The sequence below is a fragment of the Perissodus microlepis genome, chromosome 15, assembly GCF_051167445.1.
Source record: "Perissodus microlepis isolate ML-2025 ecotype Zambia chromosome 15, ASM5116744v1, whole genome shotgun sequence".
NCBI lineage: Eukaryota > Metazoa > Chordata > Actinopteri > Cichliformes > Cichlidae > Perissodus > Perissodus microlepis.
In genome coordinates, this window is record NC_140475.1 from 32,186,762 (window position 1) to 32,209,504 (window position 22,743).

The 22,743-nt window shown below is 41.3% G+C and overlaps 1 protein-coding gene across 3 annotated transcripts in view; it reads right to left on the reverse strand.

The window, feature by feature from the left end:
- Positions 1–22,743, reverse strand: part of kank3 (KN motif and ankyrin repeat domains 3) — a 35,409-nt gene that overhangs the window by 7,727 nt on the left and 4,939 nt on the right. The window contains exons 1-8 of one of the 3 annotated variants that reach the window (XM_084953095.1): positions 8,859–10,402; positions 5,688–5,743; positions 5,083–5,171; positions 2,548–4,347; positions 1,691–1,793; positions 1,296–1,520; positions 1,066–1,156; positions 434–653 (exon numbers count right to left, since the gene is read on the reverse strand). In XM_084953095.1, coding sequence (XP_084809221.1) covers positions 434–653; positions 1,066–1,156; positions 1,296–1,520; positions 1,691–1,793; positions 2,548–4,347; positions 5,083–5,119 — 2,476 coding nt within the window. In that variant the 5' untranslated portion in view covers positions 5,120–5,171; positions 5,688–5,743; positions 8,859–10,402. Of the gene's footprint in view, positions 1–433; positions 654–1,065; positions 1,157–1,295; positions 1,521–1,690; positions 1,794–2,547; positions 4,348–5,082; positions 5,172–5,687; positions 5,744–8,858; positions 10,403–22,743 lie in introns of those variants that run through there. The other 2 variants (XM_084953096.1, XM_084953094.1) reach the window with 2 other exon arrangements.

The following is a 22,743-nucleotide window of genomic DNA, read 5'->3' on the forward strand; positions in this document are numbered from 1 at the left end:
AATAAACACAAGGAGCTAGAAATGAGCGTTACCGTCCATTTTAAATTCCCCTTTATATCTGCCTCAAACATTCATTATTTTAAATGTATACACAGTCCCACAGTGCAAACAAGAAAGTTCTCCTTGACTGTTAGTTTATTAAACAAAAGGATAGTGCTACACTCACTGAAAAAGCAGGTTTCATTTCATTGTTTACTTCCTTTGGCTGCACATTAAGTGTGTGCTGTTTTTTGTTTGTCTTCCCATGAGGCATGGTGATAAGGTCGACAGGAATTATAAACTCCAAAAACCGAAAACGGCTGATCCTTCCTAGCATAAAGTGGACACAGAACCACATGTTGCCTGATCTTATCAAACCTCAAATCAAGATAGTAACAGTGCGCAAACATTAAATTCAAGTCAGGATTATCCTTCTCTGAAAGCTACTGCTAACCTGTGTCCAGCAGCAGCTCCACCACACCAAAGTTAGAGTGAGAGACGCTGTAGTGAAGAGCTGTATTCCCATTGCCATCTGTCATGTTGACTACGTGCTCCAGCAGCATTGATGACACCTCGGAGAACGCCATCAGGTAGTCGGAGACCCGCGGCGGCTGAGCCATCTTCGCGCTGGAGATACGAAACCACTCTAGTTGGACAGTGTGTGTGCTGGAGAGCTGGAGGTGAGGACGGGAAGTGATATATACTTATAAACTGCAGACAAGTGCCTGAAGTAGATCGGCATACAGTATAGACACAAGTAAAACTGCTTTTGTCTCAAGTTTTTAGTAGCCAGTTAGACCCAGTGAATGAGTTTTTCTTTACATGATGGCTGTTTTTCTACAAGGCACACTTTAGCAGTGATGAGGTTAACAGTTTACCCCCCAGAGTTCCTACCAGGCAGTCATGAATCACTAATTCAAGACACATTTGGCACTTTCTCAGAATATTTTTGTATATAATCAAGAGAAGGAGCAAAAAGTTTGATTTTAAACACTTTTGCATGATTAAATATTGCCTCACTGCAGGGGAAAGCATTACGCATGTCCCCTGGAGGTAAAATTAAAAAAGAGGAAAGCAGGGACGCACCACTTCCTTACTCTTCAGTGTTTTGAGGTCATCGTTTAGGTGGTTCTTCAGAATGAGACAGGCTTCTCGCATTTTTGAGCTCAACTCAAATCTGTGACAAAGCAGAGAAACGTGTGAAGTTGAAACACAGAAATAAAATCACATTTAGAGGATAAGGCCTTTTGTTCCCTCCATACATTACACTCTAAGTCAACAAAACTACATTTACTTTCATTTTCATAACAACCCACTTTTCTTTCACACCATCAGATGAATAATTTGCAGCTCTCAGCGTTTCCTCATCAGTGTCACTCTCATCCAGGTTAACGTTTCTCTCCTCCTCTGACGTTTCTTCCTCCAAAGCTGCCTCATCTTCTTCAGTGCTGTCCAAGCACTCGCCTTCGACACTTTCTCCAGAAGAGCTCCCATCTTCCTCCTCTTCTTCCTCCTCTTCTTCACTGGATGTTGATTCATACCTGGAAGAGCCAAATATCTCAAATATCTCATCTCTGGCTCTTTATTTCTCATTTGTTAAACCTGTCACCTGGTCAAAGTGTCATTTCCCTCCTTGAGACTACTTGTCGCCACTTATTTTATTTTTGCAGAGGTAAAAATAAAAATTTGGTTTCACATTACAGTAACTCACCCTCCATTTAGAATACCAACAAACTGCAGGCTCTTCTTGCTGCTGCTGCGATTCTCCTCTGCGTTATTCCCGTCTTTCCTCTTCATGATTGATTTCAGCAAACCTGTTGCCATAAAAGAGGGAAAAAAATAGTGAAAATGCTTGTGCATGAGCAGAACGTGTCTCACACACAAGCAGAAGGTTCAATGAGAGATGCAGGCAGCACAGTTAGGCTGCAGTCAATCAGCATTAGTGATGACAACCAATCCACAGATGAGCCATTCAGTTCAGTACTACATCTCCCACTAGCAGCACACTCGCTAAGCTAGCATAGCCTGAAAGAGGCTAGCAGAAAAGCAACAAGTGCTTGAAGCCAACTGACTCAAGCCATCCAAACAACCTTTATTTGTATGTTTGCAGGAGTTTTTAAATTTAACTGCAAATTGTGATCAAGTGAGCTGAAAAACTGAGCATTGACAACAGAGCGCCTTCTCTCGCTCTCACTATTGGTATGTTGCATGTAGCAAGTGTGTCCTATGATCTTGTGTCGACTTTCAACTAAAAGAATTTAGATGCCTAAATTATGACTTAAAATAAAATCAAAATTAATACTGCTAATGGGAATTTATTATTTTTGTTACTTATTATCTTACTAAATAATTCGTGATGCTGAGCCTGACATTGCCTTGCACATAAATGATTCAGCCTCGTTCTAACAGTGATAATTACAGGCCATTACTGCATCACTGGGTTTAAGTTAGGATGTCTGGATCGAATCAGAACTGGGCAAAGTTGGATCCATGCATCCTTAATGTTAACTGCAAGCCAATATTTCACCCCAGCTCATAAAATCAGCAGCAAAGCCAAACAGTACTTACCTGTCTTGGTACTGCTGGCTGCAGTCTTCTCTTTTTCATCTCCTCCTTCATTCTTAACCTTTCCAACTACTTCTTCTTCTTCTGGTGAGACCTTGTATTCAGCAATAGTCAGCTGTCTCCTCTTTGGTACAGTAACCTTTTGCTCTTCAGTCTTTTCCTCGCTTAAGTTCTCCCATTGACACCCGGTGCTAACGAGTACAACCGGAGCAGCCGGAGCTCGTTCTTCTAGTGTCTCTAATGCATCGGTCTGGGTGCTTTGTTCACTTTGATCTGACTCTGCGTCTTCACCTACACATGCATCGGCCACCTCCGGATGACAAGAAACTGCAGTGTGCTTTAATGCAGAAGTTAGCGTTTCTACTTGGGCATTTGTCATGACAGGTTTGGCAAGAACCCCCTTCTCAAATGTGATTTTGGAGATGTTTTCCTCCATCTTCGCTCTAAGAACTCCAAGGTCTTTGTCTGCAACATTCAACCGATCCTCTAGAGCCACAATGGACTCCTGTTGGAATTTAATGGTGTCCTGTAAGGTGTCTATCTCCCGCTGTGCTTCTGTGGTCAGGCCAAGTAGTGACTCCATGACCCAAACCTCAGCCTCTTCTGTCTCCACTCTGGTTTGTATTCCCTCCTCCTGAACCAGGGGGGGTTCTGTTTCTGTGCATTTCTCACAAACATTCACTCTGGTGCCCTCACATGCATCTTTTACACCATCTCTGTAGTATAAAACAACTGAGGCCATCGGCATGTCGTCCCCTACAGCCACTGACTTCTTCTGAATGACTGTTTTTTCAGGGGCATTTACTAAAGTCTTACTTGACAGTTTGAGGGGTTTCTCCTCTTTCCCTTCAAACTTTTCTGTCAGCCTTTTCAGCTCACCAGATTTTACAAAGCCTTTGTGTCCAGTCGAGGTCGGCGAAGTCAATCGACTGTGTTCAGTTTGGAGGATCTCTACGGTTTGGGTGGATGTCTCTGTAAACTGTTGCTTCTGTTGGGCCAAGTCCATGGCTGCCTTCTTCTCCTGCAGGGCTAACAAGAGCATATCTTTCTCTGCACGAAGCTTGGCCACTTCTTTCTCAAGTGCAGGAACACCTTTTACCCTTTCTTCCATCTCCTTCAGCTGCTTCAAGGCTGTTGCCATTTGCTCTCTAACTGTTTGCAGTTGGCTGGGTGGGATTGGGGTCACAGTGGTGCCAGCAGCTGGAGTGCTGCGCCCAGAGGTCTGAGGACTGGGTTTGGTCCAACTACTTTGCAGAGGCTGCATGGCTGGAGAGGGTAAGAGCGGTTTGGGAGGATCTGCAAGCTGGAAGCGGGCGCCATTTTGGGTCTGGTGGGTTTGTTCCTGCTGTAGCCTCCGGCTGGTTTCCAGGAGAGTCCGCTCAACTCTGGGGTTACGTTGTGGTGGAGGCGGTGGCACTTTTGCCCCAGCAGATAGTGGAGGAACGTTGAGAAAAGTTACAGGGGAAAGGGAGACTGTCTCGCAGGGAGCTGACCCAAGCCGGTTACGAGGCGGTGGTGGCGGTGGAGCTCTGCCATCTTCGCTGACCGGGGATGAGAGCGACTCAGTGGACGTCCAGCCACTGGTACGCCCCCCCACACCCGGACTCCTCTGGGAGAGTTTTAGCCCCCGACCAGAGCGCCGAGAACTGATGGGTGCGCGACGGAGGTTGTGCCCACTTTCTATCTCTTCTACATATTTAAGAAAGTCTAGATCCAGCTGAAATCCATACGGAGTCTGGACAGAGTAAGAAGCTTGCTGATCTGCCTCCTCTTGACTGGGGTAATGGAAAGGCGAGCCTAGATCTGAAAGGGGAAAGACATGTTATGGACAACACGTGATCGGTACTTAAGAAATTCCAGAGGGCATCTCTATAAACAGAAATTACATTTGATTTCAGTGAGACCTGGCAATGAGTTGAATTGCGTTTCCTTTTTAAACATGTGCATGTGTTTATTTCCTTTGTCTATATCCGTCTTTGCCAGCTGCTTCCTCACCGACTTCCTTATCATCCTGGTATGCATGATCAACAGTTATATAAACAAACCAGGAGTGTGATTGTAAAGCACTGTGTCATCATATAACTAACAGATTTAAAACCCCTCAGGCTACCATCAAAAATATTACACCTTTACAGGAAACAAAAAGCACTCCTGTTGTATTCGCCAAAAAAAAAAAAAAAGAAAGAAAGAAAGAAAAGGAGAAAAAAAAGCCATGTCTAATTTTTTGGCTTCAGCATTGGCGAAGGTTAACACTTTCAGCGTTATTTCATTATCAACTGTAGTTGATTTAGATGTCTTAAAGATGCATCAAACTCAGATACTCTGATATCATCTTAATTATCTAAATGTGGTTAGTTCATCACCGTCCTGTCAGGTCAAAACAAATTACTTGATATATTTCTAAAACTACATGTTGCAAACCCCAAACCTCATCTCTAGGCGTAACAAACAGAAATATTCACATCTTCAGGACACACAATTACATTTGACAGTAAGCTTTAATTTCAATAACAGAGACTTCTTTATGGAGTTTCTTACCAGGCAGCTTTGGGTTAACTTGCACAGACTGAGTCATTTTTCAGGACGAGGACCTTTCAGCACGCACACAGCTTTGAATCAACACCTGGCTTAAAGAAAAAACAGATCAACATGAATGCATTTGTTATAGATGATAATATAGATGTTATAGCTATAAAGTATTGCACAGAAGTAAGTTTCTGCAAGTAGAATTTAAACTTTCCCATGTTTTGTTTTTTTTTCTTAATTGGTAAAATTTTTAGACCAAGCGCAGAGGATCGTCTTTTATGGGTTGTAAGAACATGTAACAACCTGTGACTGAATTCAAAAGATTGCAAATCCCCATCTTTCACTTTAACTAATTCAGTTAAACCCATCTCGTAGTTAGTTGCTGTTAGTCAGCCTTTTTAAGAGAGGTTTCTTTGTTTGGCCACAGTAGCTGTCTCTGCTGTTACTAACTGATTCTTCTTCAGGAAATATAAAATGCTTCCTGTGCTGCAGAAAAGCTCCTAGGTCCAAACAGCATGTGGAAAACTCTGAATTTTGGACACCAATTACAAAGGAAAAACGTAAAAGTGAAGCTTAAAACAGTGTGTTAAAGAGGTTCATCTCTGTCAGCCACTCACTGATTAATTCATGCAGCTGGAGCTCAGGTCGTTCGTCCTCCCTGCTTCACACAGCCCTGTGAAACAGACATCAATTATCATCATAAATAACTTCTGTCACAACAGAGGAGAACTGAATAAACTGATGAGTCAACATTTCTGTATCAGTTTGCTGAAGATGAAAATGATGTGAATCATCACATCTGGTTTTTACAGTGACCAAATGCCACACACAACCTTCAGTGAGAGCCTACTGGGAAAAATGGTGGGTCAATACCGAGGAAGCTGTTCTACAGCTTTGTCTTTTTTCCTGTTAATCTACCACACACACCGCTATGATACAGATCAGAATGCACTCTCTCGCAGGTATTTTCTTTTTGGTTTGTTTTTGGGCATTTCAACCTTTCTTGCTGAATAGGACAGTGAAGCAGGCAGGAAAGGAGACAGAAAGAGCAGGAATGCCATACAGGAAGTGGATTTTTTGTTTTCAAGCCTCGAGTTGTTTGGCTCACTCTCTGTCACTACAATACTACAGGATGTTGCTACTTCCCACCAATAAATAGTCAAGGCAAAAAGAAAAACTAGTTTTAAACATTCATTTCAAACAAAGAGATAATTAGTGATGCAATAAGAATTTGCATTGCAGAAAGAGTTCGCTTTTAGACTAGAAACCGGCTAAGCTCACCACCAACTGATGCGCACAGAAATTAGAGATTTTACACGAAACAATAAACTATTATAAAATTCAAAAGTTGTTCTGTGGAGAAAGCCAACTCTGATTACAGTCTGATGAGTTAATGTCAAACAGTTGAGGATGGCTTTGAGTCCATGTCTACGATTGTTTTTTAGTATACCAACATGTCCCCTCACTTCCTTCACTTGCATCTCTTTGTTCGTTCGTGCATTTTATTTATCCATCCATTTCGGGGGGTTTTCATTGTTGATCAGTTAGCAGTGTTTCTGCCATATAAATGAAATGAAATTTCATTAAAGCCTTCACACTGGTATGAAAATGTCAAAAATTTTGTTGCCCATCATTCATACATAGATGGATTACAATCACTAATAGTCTGGTGAAAGTTTTACATATAACACTGTTAGATTAGTAAGTTAATAATTACCAATAGCTGTATTACTGTTATTACTTTTAATATTTACTATTATTTTTTTAAACCTAATGCATGTATGCATCAGTGTATACGTTACTTCTCAGACCATTTACCTACTTGCATCGTTATTACCTACAACATGTTGCACTAAATTGGCCTGCACAATCTACAGTGTTAAATTTACACCAATCAGATTATCCATTATATTGCATCTCACTGTGCTACTGCATGAATAAACTATGACATGTTGAGGCGCAGCATATACATAAAAACACAGCAAAAGACGTGCACATTGGATACACCTTTGCTTCCTCGCTCTTAGAGAAGTGAGAAGTAAGTCATGTAATCCCACTTTGTCCCAGTGTTTATGTCTACCGGCACTGAAGCACATGCCACTATCACAAGTGATAGTGGCTGGTGTCTGAGTGGGTCAGTGTTACTGGCACAAACCTTGTTTTGGTGTGTTTCAGATTTAAAGCAAAGAAGGGATACAGGAAGTTGAATACAGCAACCTGACCCACATACACACAATCAAAACTTTAGAATACACGTAGTCATTCATTTAGTTTACAACACACACTGTTGTAGCCATGCACAACACACACACACGCATGTTTTCCCATAGCCTCAAGCACATTCCTAACACACGCTGTTGAAGCACGCCAGTCGTCCTTCTAGCTGGCTGACTGCTGATAACCTATAAACACACACACACATCATCTGACAGCTCAGACTATAACACACACACACACACACACTTTTTACTGTCACAGAAAAGCCCGTAAACATTCGTACAGGCTGCTGACTAATTATTCCAAATCTTGTCAGAGGTTGTTGTCTCTGACTTGATAGTAAGAACCTTTAGTGCAAAGAAAAGAAAGAATGCAGTACTGATAAACGTTTCATATCACCCACTGCTTTGGGTCCTGTACTACAAAGCAAGATCAACATACCCGGGATATCTTTTTTTTCCTTATCAGGCTTCACTTTCCCCAACATCCGCAATCAGGCTAAGCAGTCACACGAAAGCGGTTATCAATAGTTAATCCAGGGTTTGTTAATCTAGCTACAAGCTCATTGCCATGAAAGAAATTTGGCATTGGCATCTGAGCAGTCGCAAACATGGACAGGTCTACCAGCAGCACGTCAGCATTGGCTCAACACAGCCCGCCACTCCTGTAATTGGCCTGTTCAGCACCGCCAATTCCTCCTGTGAATTCCTGGAAACCCGCAGTTTTTGAATCCGTCAGTGAGATCATTTATCAGCAAACATCGCCTCAGTGTAAGGCATATAATGCATTTAAACTGACCGCATGGTTATGAACATGTATAATATACGTGGGCAATGACGCTGGTCACTTACGAAGGTTAGTTCATAGACTGTACAGAGGTTACAGAGGTAACCCGCCTTAGACAAGTATGAACAAATTTCCTGTTTGAGGTTCATAAATACAACAGAGTACATATTGACAATAAACACCACTGCACTCTACACTCTGTTTTCTGAAGCGGCTGACGTCTTAACATCTGTCAGACAATGTTCAAGATTCTCTGTGAGTCTGTTGTGGCAGGTTGAGGATCGCAGATGCCAACAGACTCAAACTGATCCACAAGGCCAGTAATGCTGTGGCGATGGAGCTGGACTCCCTTGAGGTGATGTCAGAGAGGCTGATGTTGTCCAAAATAAGGACAATGCTGGACAACACCTCCCACCCACACCATGACGTGCTGGCCAATCACAGGAGCGCGTTCAGTGAGAGACCAAGATTACCCAAATGCATCACTGAACGACACAGGAAATCATTCCTGCCCGTAGAACGCCGCCATATAATGCACAAGTATACACATCCTCTACAGAAAAAATAAAGTACCACATGATAAGAGGGGCACCTCAGTGTTAACCACATATATATCCAATTTGTGCAATATACTGGGATATTTACAAGCAGAGCCATTTGAGCTATTTTGTTATACATTATTAACTAACTCTGTAATATGTTAGAATATTTAGTCTAGAAAGAAAAAAGTTAGGAAAAAACAAAAGACTTTAGAGAGACTTTAATGTATGAACTTCTTAAGTTACCTGGCTAAGTAGTACGGGCTTCAGGTTCCCCTCAGTGTTTCAGCCACATTTGACTCTCAGACCACAGCAAACACAACGCTGCAGTGTCTGTGCCAATCGGACAAAAGCCACACAAAAGCTTTTTAAAGATGTGGCCTCGACCAAAGCAGAGAGCAGTACTTTGAGTTTTGAGTCACAGAAATCTCGATTCAGCGGTCACTTTTAGAAACATGTAATCCTACCTACAGTTTTTGTCTGAGCACTTGTCTGCAGTTCACAAATTGAGTCTCAGTGTTGTTTGCTTTAGTAAGGTTCAGTTAGCCTGTGGTTATTGAATCCAGTTAGGTATGAGTCACAGTGCTGTGTGTTGTATATTTTCCTCCTCCTTGCAGACAGTGGTATTATGTCCATATTTACTAATGTGAAGCTGTTGGATTACAGTTTCAGTAGGGCCGTTTTAACTTGCTGAATAGAAGAAAGGACACTCCTTGAAAATAGTGCATTTTCCATGATTAAATTGTTGGCTTAACAGCTCAAGGCTGACGCTAGTGACGCAACCATGTTAATACAATTCCTTCAGAAATGCTTCCACTTCAGATAATTTGTTTACCATACAGAGCAACACAGAAAACAAACTGAAGAAAATACTGTAAACAAGCAGCTGCTGTAAGAGGCGCCATTCAGAAAGAAAAACAAAAAAAGGAGGCTTTTACTCCCGAAAATCAACACCACATTGAATGCTGAGACATGCTGAGGCATTACTCATTAAAGAGAGTCACCCATCGCGCTGCAAGTTCATTAGATTGTTAAAAGAGTCAACGGGCGAGTCTCCTCTTTCTCATTTCTCACTTCTTCCTCCACAGCTCCCTTCATTTCCTCCCTGCTCCTCTTCATTTCCCAGCTCTTGTCTTCCTCATCTTAACCCTTCTCACATGACTTTTCCCTTCTTCTCACCCCCAGCTACCCACAAGACACACACACACACACACACACACACACACACACATTTCCCTCAGCTCCTCTCATGTGTTGCTGTTTTTCTCTCTGATTTGATGACAGCAAATTACAGACTGCGGAAAGAAGCTGCATTCCTTCCCTCTACACCCCGAGCCCTAACCAGCTGAGAGCCCCGCTGTCAAGTCTTTCACACTCTCAAACACACACGCAGAGTCTGAGGCTGGCACAAAACACACCGTATACACAAAGATATACAGCTGTGACACTGTTTTAAACAGCTCAAAAGTGATTGTTTTCACACCACTGATAGCTTTTAGGGTTTTTTTTGTTGTTGTTGTTGTTTGTGCAGTTTAGTGCATTGCTTTTGTTCTTTTGTCTTCTTCGAATTTCACATCTGCCAATGAAATTGGTGCCCACTGCTCTGAAACCGGAGTCTGAGAACGTGGCCAGCTGGTCACGAGCACGGCAGACAAGAATGTGTTTCAGTGCAGGAAATTCAGCAGTATTTTGTTTATGAAATGGTTTTGTTTTAACATTTGAAACTACAACCGAGAGAGGAACTTCCTGTTTAAATAAGGCATTACTTAAACAAGTGATCAAATGTATTAGCTGTTAATTACTCCAAAATAATTAAATCCATTTTCACAGGGGATTATTAATCTAATCTATTCAATTCAATTTTATTTATACAGCGCCAAATCACAACAAATATATGCTTTATATTGTAAGGTAGACCCTACAATAATACATACAGAGAAAAACCCAACAATCGTATGAGCAAGCACTTTGGCGACAGTGGGAAGGAAAAACTCCCTTTTAACAGGAAGAAACCGCCGACAGAACCAGGCTCAGGGAGGGGCGGCTGTCTGCTACGACAGGTTGTGGTGTGAGAAGAAAGACAGGATAAAGACAGGCTGTGGAAATGATCTATTAGCTTATCTAAAGTAATCTATTACTTTCCAAAAGTAACCTTCTCAACACATGCAATGCAGCATCCTAGGTCCTACCATTAATTTATTTTAGATAAATGTTTTTTGTTGTTGTTGGTTTGGTTAATTTTTGATTATTGCTTGTCTGAATGTAAAAGTTTTAAAACAATACAACACATCTCAAATGTCACACTACAAGTTTCAGTGAACAAACTTGTCAATTCATTCACAAAACATCACAAACTGAGGGTCACATCCTTCAATCTCTGAATTCAGGTTTATAAAATCAAGCACCACGCAGTCTGCTTTTACACACATTCCTGAAACAATGAGTCATTCTAGAGAATTCACTGAATTAAATCATGGTACTGTAATGACATGCCTTGCAACAAAGTCAGCTTTGTTGCAAGGCATAAGGAGTATTACTACAAAATGGAATTGTTTAGGATTTACAGCAACTCAGCCGCAAAGTGTCAGACTACATCAAGTTACAGCACATCGCCAAGAGCTGAGGCACATACTTTGTAACCAACGCTCTGAAAACTCAATAACTGCAGCGCTCCAAACCTCCTCTGGTATTAACATCAGCACAGAAACTGCACACTGGGAGCTTCAGTGGAATGGGTTTCTGTGGCTGAGCAGCTCCAGTACTTCCCATGTCAACAAACTGTGTTTTTAACAAATTCTTAAAATTTGGTGCTGAACTGCAGTCATAGCTACTGGAGCTCTATTCTGGTGCACAGAAACTAAACGCTTAAAAAGTAAAACACCTGTAAGCGGAAATTAATTAAATGCTCCAACTGCCTGTATTTGTGGGTGCTTTTGACAAATTTTGACTCGTGTATCTTTAACCAAAGAGTCTAATACTTTTGGTAAGTATGAACATTGTGTGCTGTAATTTGGAAGAGGCTGGCTCAGGTAATGGTAGCATCGGTGGGTACACTAGCAGTGCAGTTCATGAGCTTTTGATTTCAGGATTGTGTTTTGTCTCCTGGTTTGAATCCAGATCAGCACTAGTAAACTACAGGGTTTTTTGGCCAGCTTTGTGCAACAGCTACAGAACACAGTCATGTAATGTGTCCAAGTAGCCACCAGCTGGTGCTACAATATATGTATTATGTTACTTTTACTGAATATATTTGAAACATAAAGACCTGTTCAGCTGCTGTTGTCTGCTGGCACAAGCTACACTTTGGTATCATTACAGCTTGTTGTGCATTTCTTGATTTTTGTAATGCTGACATGACTGAGTGGAAGACACCAGCATCATGATTGATATATGAGTACAGGCTCCAAGAGATGGAGATGGTCCACTCTCTTGGACCACTCAGACAAAACCTCTACATCACCACCTGTATTTTCTGAGTGGGGACGGCCATTATCCAGAACACTACTGCAGCGAGTCTGGGACACCCTCAGAGCCAGCCAGTGTAAACGATGAAAGACTCAAAATCATCAGAATATCCACTGTACATCCATAGGATGTGGTACAAAATATGTCTATATGTTAGAACAACAACAGCTTGATTCTAAGACATTCAAAAGTAAAAATAAACATCCATCATACAGTCATACCACTAAACACACCTGAAATCTATCACCTGCAAAAATGTATGCACAAAGTTGCAAGCATAAGCATATACCCCCAAACAGTCATGACAGATGGTTGCCCCTCCCCGAGTTTGGTTTGATTGTTTCTTCCTGCTAAAAAGGACGTTTTCCTTCCCACTGTCGTCAACTACTTGCTCATAGGGAGTTGTTTGATTTTAGGGGTTTTCTCTGTGTTACAAATCTTTAGCTTACAATATAAAGCGCATATTTGGAGCTATATAAATCAAATGTAATTGAATTTAACTGAATGAAAAAACTAGCACTCAAGTTGTAACCACTTAGCAAAGTAATGATTAAAATCGTATACTTTCCCAAAATTGCTTTATTGCATCAGTCAGAGCTTCTTTGCACTGGATACACAACCCAGCATGTTAGTTACCTTTAAGCTACAACAAAAATGGAAAATACAGAATAATATTGCTGCATTTTTTCCCCCTCAAAAAACATGGAACATGAGAGGAGAGGTATCCTGTAATCCCAGCACACACTCATAGATGTGTTATTAACGAGGACTGGAACACTGGTCAGTCCAGATCATGGAGGAGGAAACATGTTGGTTGGAGAATCGGGGCCATGTTTTGAAAGAATGACCTCATCCCCAACGCCACCCTTTTCCTGAGAAGGGAGGCCTGTGAGAGAAAAAGGGAGAGAGACGAGGAGACACGACTAGACTGATGATGAGGGGGAGAGGGGGACGAAAGCCAACATCCTCTCCCTGACAGTAGCTTGTACAGTCTGACTGATTTGCATGAGAAAAAAAAAACTCATTCAGAAATGTGAACACGTACAGACTAATAGAAGCAAAGATACAAACCAGACACACACTCATCCACCCCAGAATGGATACCATACACTTATCATTATATAATTTAACTTTCATGAGGTTTGGATTAAGTTTTGATCCAATAATCTGTGCATTTTTACACTGCATTACAGGCATTTGTAGATTCAAAAGAACTTGCATTTCCAGACGCACAGCTAGAATAGTCTAGAGTAAAAGAGCTGCTTAGAATTTATTTACCTTCTTGTTTGAAGGTAACTAATACACTTTCTGTACATCCATGAATATAATAATTGAATCATCCTGCATGATTTTGTCAGCAATCTTCATTAGTCTATTTTTAGCACCAAATAACAACAACGGTCACCTCACGCTGCTTTATATTGTAAGGTACAGGCTCTACAATAATAAAGAGAAAACCCCAACAAACAGACAAGCGCCTAAGAGCCAACACTTGGCAACAGTGGGAAGGAAAATATCCCTTTTAACAGGTAGAAACCACCAGCAGACCAGGTTCGAGGAGGGGCAGCCATCTTCCAGGGCTCATTATTTTTCCCTCCTCCTCCACTCTCATCAACACCTCATCCTTTTTCTCCTCACTTTAAGCCTTATCTCATGAACTGAAGTCAGGGCTTTAAAACGTGAGAAACTTGCAGAAATTACTTGACAAATTGTTATCAGATTAGACATCACTGGACAGCTGACAACAAGCCAGTTAAACAACAATAGCAGGTTTTAAGCTAACATTAGCTTAAAACCTGCTAATGTTATGTTTGAATATCCTATAATCACACTTTCCCTCTGAAAAACATTTTGATTACATTCTCACATCATATAATTTATTTACTAAGCATCTAACAATGTTAGAGCCATTTCAAACAAACAAAAACAAAACAATCACTAACAGCAGCTAAGAGTGGCTAACAGCAACTTCCAATCTACTGACATCTAGCGATGAGATTTTACACACCATGTCTTTAAACAAAGCTCATGGGACATTAATAAAAACTTAAGCTTCTGAAATAGAGGTGAGAGTTTCTGTAATTACCATTTAAGAATCAACTCTGCATTTAGAGAGTTTACAGGTCAGTTTTCAGAATCTTTACTTCCAATCTGATAATCTGAAACTTAAAGCCAGTTGCTAATCCTGAGCTTAATCTCTTTCACAGGAGTCCTCATCCTCATGAGGACATTTAGGCTGAACAGAAACTAAAATGAAGCTCAACACATCCACACACAAGAGGCCTCTCTGCTGCTTGGATAAGTCTACAGTTTCCTGAAGGGAAGCCCACTACTCCCCCAATAAATTCCCACCACCGCACACCTCCATGCCCTGTGAGACCTCCTATTGTCTCCCAGTAGGAACTGGGAGGGGGGTAGAGGGTCCTGCCAGGAAACCCATCAGGCCGTCCTGAAAGCTGCTTCCTGAAGGCAGCAGGAAAGCATGAAGCATATGACAAGCAAAAGCTGAGAGCTGAACAAACACATACACACAAAGAGGTATCCTGCCGCCAACACCAGCACTGAATCCGCCATCACATGATGCATCACACTGAGGTTAGGTAACATGTTATCACATTTGGCAAGAACTCAAGCGTTTAAGTGTTTGTGCGCGCTCTCACTCACGGTGACACACAGTCACCTCTGTGCAGGGTTTTTGCCGCCAGATGCCACTTCCTGTGTCATAAATAACAAAATTCACCTCAATCGCATCTTGTTGTGTACAGAAAAAAAAAAAGTTTTATTTTTTGAAAATTCACAATCAGGTTGAATTCAAACATCACATGCGTCCCGCCTCCCCCTCCCTCTTCCTTCCAGATTCTCCAGCAAACACACACAATCATGCACATTCAGCCTCCACAATGAGGCATTATGCCTCTTTGGTTGTGACGCTGTTTTCCAAAAGTTTTCTGAGGCCTGGTTGTTTTCTTCAAACCATCCCACCCCCTCACCCTCCACTCCCTTTCGTGCTCCTTGCCTTTTTTTTCCTCCCCCATGTCCAGGTTCAAAAAGCCACAAAGTGAATTTAGCAAAGTCGTGGGGGAACTGCGGCACTTGAGTTTTGAACATGGAGAGCCGAAGCCGCTCCAACGGTGGATCTGAAGCTGAAGAGATCCTGCTGAATAAAGGAGAGAGGGCAGACGCTGTCCACAGATGGTGGCATCAAATAATGACTTCTTCCCACTGACTCCACTTCTGTCAGATCTCATCCATCTGTGATCTCTTAAATACCTCACCGTGTCCTGCTTCCTTAGGTTTCCTTAAGAGCGTTAACATTATGGTTTGTTGGACGTTGCCACTCCAAATGCAAGGTCAAAATACAGACTGTTTACCGACTCTCAAACTCGTCAGGACTATTACTTCATGAAGTTTATACAAGATGACTTGATTACGACTTTGTACAGGTTCTTATTACACGCCCTCAACTTCTCATTTCCTTCGGCTAAACCCAGTTACCTCAGAAGCTGAGATTGAACACAGGAAATCTGTGTCCGTATAACTTATATTCACCAAAGTACTGGGCCACCTGCAGGAGCTGCTTCCAGTTTCTGTGCTGATGTTAATAGCAGAGGTGGTTTGGAGCGCTGCAGTTCCCGAGTCTGCAGAGTGTTGGAAACTGTTACACACCCCACTCTGTAACTTTATGTAGTTGCTGAGAATTCCTGAACACATCCAGTTTGCAGTAGTACTACTTACTGCCGATCACTGAATATGTAGGATGGAAGAAATTTCACCAACTGGCTTACTGCAGCATCCTGAAAAAAATTATGATACTTTTCGCATCCGCAAGTCCACTAGGGCGTGCTCAGGTCCAAGTGATGTACATTTCTGTTGGTACAATACACCAACTATGTATATGCCGCAAATGGTGGATTTTAAGCAGAGTTCAGATAAGTAAGAGGAATGACTACTGACTACTCGGTCATCGTGCCTGCAGCCCTTTGGGATGACCCATTCTTTCCGAAATGTTTGTAAAGGCAGAGTGCATATTAATAGGGACTTTTTCTTCAGTAATAAAGGGCACGAGTACTGATTTTTCTCTCTTGGCAAAAGTTGCACAAGGGTTTCTTGATTTTGGATTTCTTTGAAATTCCAATATAATTGAAGTGAAAAAGCAAATAGATTACTTTATTAGCTTAGGGGGTGATTCTGACTGCGAAACAACTTCACAATGGTCCCAGCACTTCATGAGACCTGCAAGAGTGATGGAAGGGTCAGCTCCAGTAGGGCACCTACAGAAACCCTGTTAAGACTTTCACTTCTTTTAGATGCATCCTGTTGACCAAAGGCTCTCCTTCCGTCATGTCGGCTACAACTAAACCAATCTGTGAGAGAGTCTGGGCCGTTTGGACGGACCTACCACAGATTGCTATCGTTGTTTTATGTTGGTCATCCTGCTGATTTCCTCTTCCAAAGATTTAAAACCCCATCTCTTATTAATAAATGTTGCATGTTTATTTCTGAAACAATGATGGTATTGGCACAACTAGATACACTTCCTGCACCGCACCCATTTTGTATCCCAGCAGCAGCAGCAGCATCCAGTCAGCCCCTCTTTAAAACAAAGCAGCGTTCATAAGTCAAGTTTCCCTCAATCAGCCAGTTTCCAGCTCTGACGTCACGTTGCCTTTCAGACCGAACACGCCTTGTTCTCCCTCTGTGGTGACACAAACTCTTCCCACCATAACAGACTGAATCCTTGTATCTGGGTCAATAATCAGCATATTATTTCCATGTAAACTGCAGGTCTGTCGCTCTCTCATTTCTCTTTTTTGTAATCCATTCAGCTCTTTGCTATTCTAGCCAAGTGAACAGTGAAAGTAAAGCAGCTCTTGACATCTCTAAAAGCCTTTTTGCAGTTGACCCAGACATCTGGTCCACAGATTTGAGTTTAAGAGGAGACTGTGACCCATTTGTCTCCTTCACAACAGTAGCTACTGGAGCCTCCAGATGTTTGATTGTCGTAACTACAGAACAAGACCAGATGTCAAGTGTTTGTTGCTTCATGCCCAGAATCTACTAAAACACACTCCATACTGTTATCATTTCCTTCACTGGATGAAATTATGATAGTTCTGCATGTCGTTGATGGAGCTGGTCGGTATAATGACAAGGCAGAGGATGCACCGCCTACGAGATGTCTCTCTACACACACCTTCATCTGCTTTGGGCTGCTCCTCTGGAAAATACATGTTTGTGGGCTCTAATTCAGTTTTCCGTAAGGCAGTGATTCAGTTAGCTCCTTCTTTATGGTTGTAGTCACACTAAGATGCAATTGGACATCGTGCAGGGATCATGACTGCACCGAACATATTGATGGCCTGCGGCTGACCCTGAGGCAATCTGCCAGGTGATTTTAGGCAAGGAAAGTCTGTTTTTTTACTTACTGAATTTATGCCATCCTTTTGGTACAAGACCAGATTATTAAAACTCTATAAATTGGCTATAAACCACTTGTGACAGCATGAGAAAACCACCAAACATTTTTGCATCCAAAAGTATTAAAACCTCTAGACTGACAAAGATAGATCATTGAAATCTGTTTATGTTCTATGAATTTTTCATTTGAAGACGTCAAACTGTGTCCGCCCTTTGAATTATTGTGGTTTAGTAACAATGCTTTTTTTTTTTTTTTTTTTAAAAGAGCCACCAAAAAGGCATATTCATAAGTGATGACGATTCTGATAAAAATGCTGCAACATTTACTAGAAATCATCAATCGATCCCAATCCCCACAATGTTTTTACCACAGGCTAAAGACGGAAATGTCACCAGCATCACATCACTCGTTGGTTGTGTAGCCAGGTTGCACGGATTGAGGTTTTGCAGACACATGATCATTAACCACATGATTTTAACTTGGATGTGTAACAATGGTGCTGACAGTGTAGGTTGAAGTGAATAAGACCCCAGACACACAGGGCTAGAAAATGGTTCACAACATCTGGCAACCATTGGCTGTGAAGGCAAAACTAGGCTGGTGGAGGTTGATGGCAGTCACTAAGAAAATGACTGCTGAAGATCCAGTCACACAGACATACAGACCAGTGAGTGCCCAGATGGCAATCACCTGTCACTAGAGAAAAATGTGCATTCCATTCCTTTGGCTCAATCCTCCTTGTGATTGCTTTGATCGTTAGCTTATTGCTGCGATTATAGGTTGAATGAAAGTGACAGACTTGTCTACAAACAGTAACCAGCTGTTCCCTGAGCTATAGTGAAACTGTGAAAAGTGCAACACAAACCTAAAATGGAGATTTGCCTCCAAAGTAAAAGTTATGTCTTAGTGCTACAGCCAAAAGGAAGAACTTTACTTTGAAGGCGAACCTTCTCCATATCACTTTTTCAAGTTTTGCCACTGCTCAGCTAATAGCTAGCGAGCATTTGCAGACACACATGAAAAACTTCCGGCAACCATGAAAATCTAGACATAACTATTTAAATCAGGTGAGGTTTTAGGCGCGGTACCTTCTTCCAGCAGGGGCCAGCAGCCTCCAGGAACCCCTTCCAACTGCTCGGAGAATACGCATTTCCCGTGCAACAACTGGTTGTATCACATCCAATATGATGGACAACTCCTAAGCAATGTGTGAGTGACATCACGTGAGAAATCTCAATAAACATGTGTGACTGAATGTGAGGATTGTGTGTTTATTTCCAGCGTATGCTTCAGAAACTGTCCAATTAAGCTACATTTTCAAACATAGCTTTGTGAGATATTTGCAGACAGTGAACCTAAAATACGATATGTTGAAAATATTGGAAAATGCTCTTGTTCTTGATTGCTTGGCTGTTTCTGTGCACAGCTGGGATTGTTGATCTGCATCTTTGGCCAGTTTTTCCCATCCAGATGTGAGCTGCATTCACATCTGGAGACCCATTTGTCACCAAGCAACTTAAAACTTAGGATTAAGTCTTTAAGTGTTTCCAGCAAGTTTAAAGTTGGCAGAATGTTTCCACCATGTGTCTTCTTTTCTTGTCACAGTTTTGTTCAAGAAAACAACATTTTGTTTTGTCATCTATATGAAAGAATTTCTACAAAGCGCAGTCTGGGGATGACTCAGTGAGTGCCATATTACCACAATCCTGCTGAGTCCAGCAAGATATGGTTTGCTTATATTGCCCTCCTTGTTTACTCCATATTTGCCGTTTGCCTCTTCATTGTAAAAAAAAATATGCTAAAGAGTAGTTTCCACAATGCACTAGCAAGAAAGGGTTTCAGATTTCCACACTTCACCAGAAAACAGATTTTCTCCATCTAACAATATTCTTCTGCTTATCAACTTCAGGTTCACAGGGGGAGGGGGCACTGGAGCTCATCCAGTGGGGTACATGCCCTAGACAGGTCATCAGTCTATCACACAGTTAACAAACCAACCACTCATGCTCTCAATCATACCTGTGGCCAGTTTAGAATCAGTAATTAACCTAACCCCAAGCATGACACTGTGTTTAACCTTGGGAGGAAGCCAGAGTACCTGCAGAGAACCCATGCAAGCACAGGGAGAACATGTAAACTCCACAAAGAGATTTTCTGGGGGAGAAAAATGCTACAATACCTGGGACAAAAGCCAGATCAGAGGAGTAAAAGATGGTTTTATCCACCTTAGTGCAGGGATGTTGGGTTTGTCAGGAAGGTGAAGTTATGGATGGTCAGACTGTAGAGGTGGATGATAGCTTAGGGTGCCCACACTAGTGTAATTTTTAGGGTTTTGGGATAAATCTTGCTGCTGGATATGGCCAGATCAGATTCCAGGAAGCGAACAATATGCTTAAAAAGATCAAAATAAAGAAGACTAATCTGTAAATGGTTGAATACATCCATCAGTTATAACCTGTAAATTATTTTAAAGAACAAAGTGGCACTGGTATTATTAGACGTCATTTTATAAGTCTTTTTTATTTTAACGATGGGACATACAATACTTGGCAGCAAGAGTGAGTTTGTCTCAGGACTGAAATGTATTAAGGGATTAAATAGACCATAAAGTCCAGTTATATCTCTTGTAACAGCATGAGGAAGGGAACATTGAGTTTTGGAGCCTTGTTAAATCTTTTTATATGATTTAGTGGCTTCACAGGGCAGGAGTACATTTTCACAGTCACCTTAATACTAAACACAACATTTGTTCCACTATGGACCACTGAACAGAGGTGACCTCGCTCCCACTTCACACTTAGAGACGCTTGTCAGGCAGAATTGGGGAGATGGCGTCAGAGAAAGTACCAACATATTTTTTCCTGTCGAACGGGGCGTTTATTGTTCGGTCCAAAAATTGAAAGTTGTGTCTAAATTTCCAAAAGCAGTTGTGGTTTGGTTCTTTGAGAGATCTGATATTTTAGATGTTCAGTCCACAAGCATTAAATCCATTCTCACTCTACCAACCAGTTAAGTGAAAAAAAACCCTGAATGATGGCCAGTGCGTGGCTGAGTAAAGACTTTACAAATTTGCAGCCAGTCTTCAGTAAATTTGGAGTTTTCCCACCCTGGTGTTAGTGGACAGAGTCTGATGACTTTCCCAGTGCTGCCCTGCTAGTACTTGAGCTGATGTTGGTATTTTTAGCCTGTTTTTCATTGAGTGTTTCTCAGACTGCAGAGATAGCAGAGGGAGGAGCGTCTGATTGGACCACAGTGGTAGACCTCACTGGCATTTCTATGACACGACTTTCACATTTGTTCAGATGGCAGAATCAGATCTTTGCAGGCAAACATTACCTTAATTGTGAACAAGTGGATGGACTATAAGGACTATATCTATATATACACATATTAGCTGAGGTTTTTTATAGTACATAGATTTACCTCATACTTGACCTTTTTTTAAGATTTCTTTTATGGAAACCGACAGGCCTGAGGATCAGAGGCCTATCAGAGCCACATATAAGCTGGAAGGTCAAAAAACAACATTCATTTTATCTTTATATCCATTTTTCTGAATAAGAGAGGACATACATTACATTGTCTGATACTCCGGGCATTTACCCTCACTACAGATACAATCTGTTATCTTGAGATTTTCTTCTGAGCCATACCTAGCTCAATTATCTTGTCTTCATCACGTACAAATCATTATTACAAGATGTCCTGAATTATCAAACCGCCTTCCCTTGTGATCAGAACTTCATAATTTTTTCAAGATAATTGAGTTTTAGTGGTTACATCATATCATTCATGAGCCTGTGCGTACCTAATAGCTGGGCAGCATTATACAGTATCAAAAGGAAAGATCACAAATATTTGATTTCATTTAACTAGGAATGAAGATAATGAAAATATGCAGACATGGACTGTCGACAAGTTTCAACATGATTAAGTTAAGCTGATCAAGTTAAATTTCTGCAAAGCCATGATTTTAAAACTGTCTGACATCTCGAGATAACAATATAATGCAAACTCAATCTCAGTACAATTAGCTCAAAAACTGGACATGAGCTCCCGAAATTGTTTTAAGTAAATGACTCATGATCCCGAGACTATTGAGGCAAATACAATTATGAGAAACAGAGCTGCTCTTGATTCCTGTAAATATCTGAGCGTCACAGAAAGACACTTCAGACTTCCTCAATAACACCATTACTGCTACGATATGCGTTTTTACCTTTTAAAATCTAGATCTGAATGCAGAAATCCAATGTTCTTTAGAAGACCTACCGTTTCCTTTAGCATAAAGTGTTCATTTCCATTTTAAAAGCCTGGATGCATGCTAATTGTTATGGAAATTCCATGCAGGTCTCGCACTTAAAGCTAATTGCTCCAGAGGAAAAAATGCTTCAGCTTTTAAACTTTCAGAAACCTTTGAAATGTTTCTTACGACTGCACTTGATGGAAATAAATAAAAACAGAAACTCTTCACTCACTTCCATTTTCCTCTAATAACGTACCACCTACCAAGGAGAAAATGGGAGTAAGGGTAAGACTACCAAATATTTCCAAGTACATCTTTGATATGCACTCACTGAACACTTCATTAGATGTTAAACTGCTTGTTAATGCAAATATCTAACCAGTCAATCACATGACAGCAAATCAATGCATCTAGGCACACATAACATCTCTATGGTTTATTGAGAACAGTCTGAAAAAGAGATCAGGTGAAAAAGTTTTGTTGATGCCAGAGGTAAGAGGCAACAGTAACTCAAATAACTACTTGTTACAACCAGATGAGCTACAGCAGCAGAAGACAACACTGGGTGCCACTCCTGCCAGCTACAATCAGGAAACAGAGACTTCAATTCTCCAAAATTGGACAACAGGACATTGGAAAAATGTTGTCTGGTCTGCTGAGAATTGCTGTGACAGTCAGGATCAGAATTTGGTGTAAACAAATTGAAATTGAGGCTCAATCCCTCCTTGTATTGTTCAGTGCCTCAGGCAGGTGGTGCTGGTGTAACGGTGTAAGGAATATATTTTTTTGGCACACTTTGGGCCCCTTAGTACTACATTAGCAGTTCTATGGTCTGATGAAACAAAGATTGAACTCTTTGGCCTGAACGCCAAGCATCACACCTAGAGGTAAACAGACACTGCTCATCACCTGGCCTATAAAACATGTTGAAGGCACGGTGGTGGCAGCATCATGCTATGGGGATGGATTTTTAGCAGCAGGAACTGGGAAAATGGAGCAAT